The sequence below is a fragment of the Octodon degus genome, unplaced genomic scaffold, assembly GCF_000260255.1.
Source record: "Octodon degus isolate 3935 unplaced genomic scaffold, OctDeg1.0 scaffold00015, whole genome shotgun sequence".
NCBI lineage: Eukaryota > Metazoa > Chordata > Mammalia > Rodentia > Octodontidae > Octodon > Octodon degus.
This window is the reverse complement of record NW_004524591.1, coordinates 16,266,913-16,274,876: the sequence shown is the minus strand read 5'-3', so window position 1 is coordinate 16,274,876 and position 7,964 is coordinate 16,266,913. Positions and strand designations below refer to the sequence as shown.

Genomic DNA, 7,964 nt, shown 5'->3' with positions numbered 1-7,964 from the left:
ATAATAATAATAATAATAATATCTCTCTCCTGTTTTTTGTTATGTTCTGTTTTGGTTTTTTACTCTGCTACTGCCCTGATTCGAGCAGCTCTTGCCCATTGCTACTCACTGATCTCTGGGCTTGTATCAGATGCATCCCCCATACTGAGACAAAACACACGTCTATGTCACTTCCCTGCAGAAAATCCACCAAAGCCTTCTCACTAATCTTCTAGATGACATTCAAGCTTCTCGGCTAGCACTACACAGCCTCTTGTGACTTGCACTATACTTGTCTGTGATGGGGCCCCCTACACACCATGCACAAGCAATTTTATACATCATGCCTTTGAAACCACTGTCCTTTCTGCCTGGAGTGCTGCCCCCAACCTGCTTTCTTCTTTTTCCTCTTCTTCCTTTTCTTCCTCTTCCTCCTCTTCCTCCTCCTCCTCCTCCTCTCTTCCTCCTCCTCCCCCTTCTCCTCCTTCTTCTCCTCCTACTCCTTCTCCTCCTCCTACTCCTCCTTCTTCTCTTCCTCGTCCTCTTTCCTCTTGTTCTTCCTCTTCTTCTTCTTTCCCCCACCTTCACTTTTACTATGTTTTGCAAACTCCAGCTGACTCTCCAATGCAACTCAGTCTGTGCTCTTTCTGGAAACTCCTCTGGTTCACCTGGTTTCCTGGACTCTCCTGAGCCCCTGAAGCCTCCAGGCTGGACCCATCCCTCCTTGTCACACTCAACCACCCTGTACTGGGGTCACTGTTGGCCTCTCCCAGATGCCACACTCCTGCTCCTGTAAGGAGGTACAGGCTGTCTGGCGAGACTAGAGTGCCTGAAACTTCTAACGTGTCCCATTAACATCAGCTAACAAATTAACCACCTTCTGGGAAGCAAGAAAAGTATAAAATTAAACTTCAGCTGAAATAAAAACCGTACCCACGTGGATGGTTGGACTCCACATATTAATGATAAGTTATTCCGCATCTGGTCTAATGTTTATCTTAATTTAACCAGCCCCTCCCACTAAAGGTGTACCAATTAGCAGCAGAAGGGTACTGGAGCAGCGCTTAAGATCTATGAAAGCCAACTGTTTCTGAGCACCCTACAGAACTCCAGAAATGCCTATTTACATAGAAATAATTGAAAATCATTCTGATAGCTTCAGTAACTTAATCCCCAAAGTCCTGGATCAGGCAACAATTTTTAGCCTAGTTGGAGCTAAAATATGTACTTGAATGTAATAAAAGTACATTTATTTTAAAATATTCTATAATTCAGATTGGCCTCCGCGCCCCTCCCCTGCAATTAGTAGGAATTAGTGAAGTTTCACCATACCTCCAGCCACGAACAGCTTGCCCAGGCGGCCGAGGTTCACCTATAATCTCTTAATTAGACGCATCCCTCAGAACCTTCACACCATCCTTCAAGGCAATGTTGACAGCCTGTCAGCCACAGAGGGACAACCCCAGAGCTCCACACCTACAATTGCATGGATTTCCTATGGAAATGGCTTCTGCAGCCGCAGTTAGTCAATTTAATAACCTTATTAAACACTTTAATGACTTCTCGGGCCTAATGACTATATCTAGTATGAGAGAAAACACCAGGCAGAGTGGAATTAAAAATTTAAACTAGCTGATCCTTCCTGTTCTCCCTGTGAAAACCAACTTTAAAGGAATGAGAGTCCTAGCCTCTGGGAAAATCTCATTCCTGGGTTTTCTGTAGCTACCCACTCTGGTTTCAGTGGACCCTATTTCTCCATGAGCCCCAACCCAGACCTACCGCATAGCTATTTCTAGCTCCACCCCTTGTCTCTGATATGAGATGAAATCAACTCACAAATCACTGTACGTGTGCAGCACACTGGTGTGTGCCGGGCACTGTGCTGTTTCACATATTTTCCTTTAATCTTTACAACAATCCTCAGAACAAGGTAACCTTTTCACATCAACTTTACAGATAAGAAAAATGAGGCCTCTAAAGCAACTGGCCTGAAGTCAACTGATCAGTAAAATGGAGCTGGGTTTCAGGCTCAGGTCTGCCTTGTTCAGAGCCCATACTTGCAAATGTGTGCTCTCTGGTGGATCTCTTAGCAATGGTGACTACAACACAAAGTCAGTTTTACTACAGTTGCATTATTTTGGAGGGAGGAAATTACCTACTTGGCTTTGAGGTAAAGTACCAGTTAAAGCAAAGGACTTCCCTGAGACTACGTCCCTCCCATTCAGGATACCACACTGCAGTCCTGATATCTCTGAGGCACCTCTAGGCGTGACACTACCTCAGACTTCTCTTGTCTTTGATGACCTGGATCATTCTAAAGAGAACTAGTCAGGTGTTCGCTAAAATGGTCCCGTGAGGATGTGGCTGGTGTTTGTCTCAGGATTAGACTGTAGTTCTAAGGGCCTGGAAGGAAGACCCTAGGTGCCACTTGGGATATCCCATCAGGGGCCAGCTTTCCCACAACTTTGTACTTCTGGCCTTAAGTCTGTCTGATCAGTAAGCTGAGGTAGTACTTGTGACATTTCTCCACTATAAAAAAGTTACTCTTTTTCATTTCTTAACAAATATGGAAATACATTTATGTTCACTAATTTTCTTAAGCCACTTCTAATTTAACCATCATTTGCAAATGTATCTTGAAATCTATCAGAACATGAAGCTAGGAGAGTCAGATACTAAACTATAAATTCTAAGATTTCAATTTTCTGAAAATGATATACATGTGCATATAGAAAAAGACTAGAGGGAAAGAGCCCACATTTTATTCTTTCCTTAATATTTTCCCAAAAATGTTCTGCAGTAAAAATAAATCTTTTAAATCTAGAAGAAGGAAAAAGAGTGGGCTGGGGACATAGGAGTGAGGGGGTGGAGTTTTGCTTTGAGGCCTGCTCAGAAAAAAACAGCCCCTGGGTAAGTGTAACACAAATGCTACGCTCGGAGGAGGGCAGCATTCTCTGAAACCTGCTGCATGTTCTGGGGTTTTCCCAGCGGCTTTTCTTTCCTTACAGAAGAATGTAAATTCCCTCCTATAAAAACTATGCTTTTTTAAAAAATAGGAAAAGTTAATAACTGAGTATAACATCAGAAACTGAGAACAAGAAAAAGAAAGAGGGGGAAGAATAAAAAGAACAAATTGAGACCTTAGGGAATAGGGAGCAGTTCTTTAGCTTTTAGTCTGTTCTGGTTCTGTGTGTGAAGTGTGTACCAAGCACAAGGCATCACCCATGCTTAGCAGGTGCTCTACTACTGGGCTATGCTCAAGTCCCTGAAAGAGTGTTCTTCTGCCTTACTGTCTCCTTTCAAAGTTCTGTAGAGATGTTCACTGCTTCCAGTCCAGTGAGTTTCAATCAGTATTCCAGTGTAGCTCAGTGGTAGAGCATTTGCATAATGTATCTGGATTTGATCCCAACACTGCAAAACCAAAAACAAAAAGCCCCATGCTTTCCTAGACCAAGTCAGAAACTGTGAGCATCAGCCAGCAGAACAGCGCACTGCTATTACCCCTGGAGGCCACTCGTCTAGAATGGCAACGCGTCCCTCCCATCTCCCCTGGAGCACCCTGTCCTCTTCCTTAGAGGCAGGATGCATTCTGGGCCATGTGTGCCTGCGCTATGGGAGTTCTCTGCCAAGAGACTGATGGATTTATTGTCACTCTGGTACCCAGGTAGTTGCCTGGGAGTTGCTATTATCTCCCGTACAGGGTATGTACATTTGGAAGGGGGAAAAAAGATTCTTATTCCCAGAAGGATAAATCTCTAAAAGAAGATGTGGCCAGCAAAGGCCAGAAGAACAGGGGAAGCTCACCCCTATAAATATAGATACAAACAAAAGGGGCTCACCCACCAAAAGAGGCTCTAGTTACACCAAGAGCCAGGGAACAAGCCCGCCTTTACAGCGGAGCAGCGACCCTGAGGCTCAGGGCCCGGATGTCAGGCTCCAAGCACAGCCCACGTCCTGCAGGTGCAAGCTGCTTATTCACACACTGCAGAAGACAAGTTTCAGTGGGGCTGGAAACAAGGGTCCTTAGTGTTACGAGAAATAAAACTGCTCATTCTGGACATTAAAATAGAAAAAGAGCAAAAATGCCTGACTCCACAGAAGACACTGACTAAACTGTGTTTCCTGTCACAGCCACCTGCCTTTCCATTTGGATTCGGGGTTCTGTCTCATTAAACACAAAAGTTGATTCAGTTCGGTCCATCTAATTATTCTTATTAAATATGTAACCATAATATTTTAATTGTAAATTAAAGTTGCATGCATGAATGAATCTGAATTCATTTTAATCTTACAATGGCCCGATGCCAAAGCCTTTTTATGGAGAAGATCCATCAGCCTGGGTACTGCTCTCCCGGGAATTCAAACCAATATGCAAATGGAACGTGTTTAACTAACAAGGGAGACTCCTGTTCCTTTTTCTCCTCTTGCTAGATTTATTGTAGTAATAAAGCTGTTTTAACAAGAAATGTTGAATTTCCAAATATTAGAAAAAACTGTCCAACTTTTAGGAGGCTAGCTCAGAAAAAAACAGCCCTTGGGTAACTGTAACTGTAACCGGCACCACCGGTTTTGCAGAACCAGCATGTCGGTCCAGGCCATCTGAATCCTGCACAAAGATGGGCAGTAGGTCTTAAATCACATGCCCATCTCATGACTAGTTAGCACTGCCTGCTGCCTCCATGTGGAAAGCAGTTACACAAACAATGCACCTTGGTCTACATTCTAAAACAATCAGTGACGCTGCACTTGACCCTCACTTGCATGATTAGGTAAAATCAGATTTATTTTCTGTTAGCCAGCAACCAGCCACTAGGCCATGGAAAGGCTCCATAAAACTGCCCCATCCTAACTGGCACTGCCACAGTATTTAAGGGAAGCAAGGACATAAAAGTCCCTTTAATAAGTGAGGCTGTAGAAAGCCTCTCTTGATTCTACACTGAGACCTACAGAGGAGGAGGCATTAGCCAAGTGACACAGGGTGAGAAGGCTGCAGCAGAACGTGATGGCAGTGGGGAGTGTCCCGGGGACTAGAGAGCACAGAGCACTCAGGGCACTACAGGAGGTCAGAGTGAGAAGCGCCCTGCTGTAGCGCCAGGGAGCAAGAGGAAGCCTGGAGAGAGAACCAGGTTTGAGTCCTGCAGGGCCCCAGCAGCCAGATGAAGGAGTTGTGACGCAGTCCTGAGAGCAGTGATAAAAAGGAATACCATTCTGGGTGTAGACATTGGACAGAGAAGGCACAGGCAGCCGTGTAGCAGAGCACATCCAGGATGAACTGCGCATGCTGTGTTTACATCTTGCTGACTGAGACGAACATAAATTTTTCAACATTAAACTTGTATTTGCAGTATTTTTTTTCCTTTTACATAGGAGAAGAAACCTAAAATTATTTAATGCTAAAATATCATTCAATAAATTTTTTATAAGAAAGGACATGTTTCAAAGTCAATATATGCTTTCTGCTCATTAAAATTAGAGTCTACTTTTTGGTCATTAAAATGAATTTATAATAAATCAAGCGGGGCTGGGGGGATAGCTCAGTAGAATAAATGCTTGCCTGGCAAGAGCAAGGTCCTGAGTTCAATCCCCAGTACCGCAAAAAATAAATAAATAAATAAATAAATAAATAAATAAAGCTATTAAACCAAATAACAAAGAGAGCTGCTTTTTTTCTCAGTACTAGGTACTGGGGATTAAACACAGGGATTTCACACTGAACTACATCCCCAACCTTTTTTATTTTTCATCTTGAGGCAGGATCTCACTAGCTTGCTGAGTTGCACAGGCTGGGCTTAAACTTGTGATCCTCCTGCCTCAGCTTCCCAGTGCTGGCCTTGCAGACCTGGCTAAATGCTAGAAAAAAACCTTTGCTTGTTGCTTTCAGGGGAAGCCATCCCATCTCCACCTTCCAAGAGGAAAACTTTTACCTGCGATTTAGGAATAGTGCTGGGTGGGGCCCCACCCTGGAGAGGCAGGCCCACTCAGCTGAGTAGTGAAGAATTTGCCCTACTCACAGGGAGGGCTGGACTTTGCCTGTGGTGACAGGGCAGCTGGGTCTCTAGATGTGGAACATCCTGCCTGAGTAGCCTCGTCCCTGAGCCCCTGGGCACTGGACAGCCTGACAAGACTCTCCTGGGACTTTGGGCAACACTGTGTCTATCCTGGCCACCAGAGGAAATGAGCATTAAAGTTACAATCAGTTAGCTGTGCCTTCCACAGCTGCATATTCCACATCCACACTGAAAATATTGGGATGAGAAAAACTGACCTCTGAACTAAACATGTACAGATTTTTCTTTCTGCTCCTTCTTCTGTAGACAACACAATATAACAACTATGTATATAACATTTGCATTGCATTTGGGCATCAAACTGTGCAGGCTTATGCCTACTGTGCCTTTTTACATGAAGGACTTCAGCATCTGCAGATTTGGGTATCCACGGGTGGCTCCCGGAACCCATCCTCTGTGGATGCCAATGAGCCACTATGCTAGCTGAGCCCACAAAAGGAAGCCCAGGAAGTTAGGTTGGGGGGCTGTAGTCAGAACAGCACAGCCGTTCCCAAATTGTGTGAAAGATCCCAGAGGCCTGGGAGACAACAAGCAGGGCAAACACGCTCTCGGCAGTTTGCCCCGGATGTCACCCAAAAGTGGGAAAACTCAAGAAGGGGTCAGGGGAAGATAAAGCAGAGCGGCGGGAGCAGATCCAAGGCAAAGGGTGGGAGGCAGGGCCTAGGAAAACAGGAGTCACAAGAAGAGATGCTTGTTTTGTTTTGTTTTGTTGGCAGAGAGGTGCTGGAAATCAAACTCATGACCTTGCACTCGACAGGCAGGTGCTTGTGCCACTGAGCTACATTCTAGGCCTAAGGCACCTCCGACAAAGAGCAGGTGGCACCATGCCCTCCAGCTTTGTCACTGTTTTCAACCAAACAGTGAAGGCCACAGATGCGCCCATGAAAGAGGGATTGTGCCCAAGGGAGGGTACTTAATTCTTCCTGCAGCTCTCTCCTGTACACCATGAGTTTACGGTTAGTGAAAGAATCGGTGAACCCGTGGTAAATCCAAATGCATGGGGGATTTATACCCAGATTTGTGATGACATACCTCTTTTTGTTGTTCTGGAAACATCTTCAGCACAGGATCCAATCAATCTGAAAAAGAAGATGGCAGCACTGGGTGACTTGGGATCTCCCCAGCGGAGTGGCTAAACATCTCACTGCCCCCGCAGCCCTCGGCCCGTGGATCTCTTCTCCTCCCTTGCTGTCTTCTGCAGCTGACCTGACCATAGTGAGCATCAGTCTGCACTGGAGACAGAGTGAAGATCACTGCGCATCTAAGGCAGCTGGATGCTCACAGGCCCTTGAACTGCAGAGCCAGGCAGGCAGGCTGGGGCTGGGGCTCAAGAAATCAGAGGAGACCTTGAGCTGTGACCTGCCAGTCAGTACAGCCAGCCTGTCATTTGATTCCAGGCCCTGCAAGTCCCTGGGGCTGTCCATTGCTCTTTATACTCCATTTATTAGACATACATTGGAGTTAAAATATGATCCCTGCTAAACAAACAAACATACATACATAATACATAAAATTCCCTGCTATATGCACACACATATATTCTTACAACCTAATTATGACTGTGGCCTATTTGCCCTTATTTTACTAAGTCCAAACACATGCCTTGGATACTTACTAGCATTCAGAAATATTTCCAAAGTCAATAGTAAATGTCTGTGGCAGTACAGAGAACACAGGAAATAAAACACAAGCTGCAACCTCCGGCCCCTACAGAATCATCAGGAAGATAACCCGCAGCTGCCCCCAAAGAGGATTTCTGCAGAGGGTGAGGGGACCACGCTGTGAGCAGCAGGCAGGCGGGTTTCCAAGGGGCAGCTCCCTCCACAAGGAGGGGCTGGGGCTTCCCAGAGAAGGCAGGGGAGGATGGGGGCATCTCGGCATTCAGGAAGAAGAGTACTTCTGGGGTAACAGATGCGT

The 7,964-nt window shown here is 45.4% G+C and overlaps 1 protein-coding gene across 7 annotated transcripts in view; it reads right to left on the bottom strand.

Moving 5' to 3' along the window:
• The window catches only part of Snx10 (sorting nexin 10), a 59,230-nt gene that overhangs the window by 16,798 nt on the left and 34,468 nt on the right, over nucleotides 1-7,964 (bottom strand). For all 7 annotated transcript variants that reach the window (XM_023709975.1, XM_023709972.1, XM_004626479.3 and 4 more), the window contains one exon: nucleotides 7,080-7,126. In XM_023709975.1, the coding sequence (XP_023565743.1) occupies nucleotides 7,080-7,103 (24 nt within the window). In that variant the 5' untranslated portion in view covers nucleotides 7,104-7,126. The remainder of the gene's footprint in view (nucleotides 1-7,079; nucleotides 7,127-7,964) is intronic.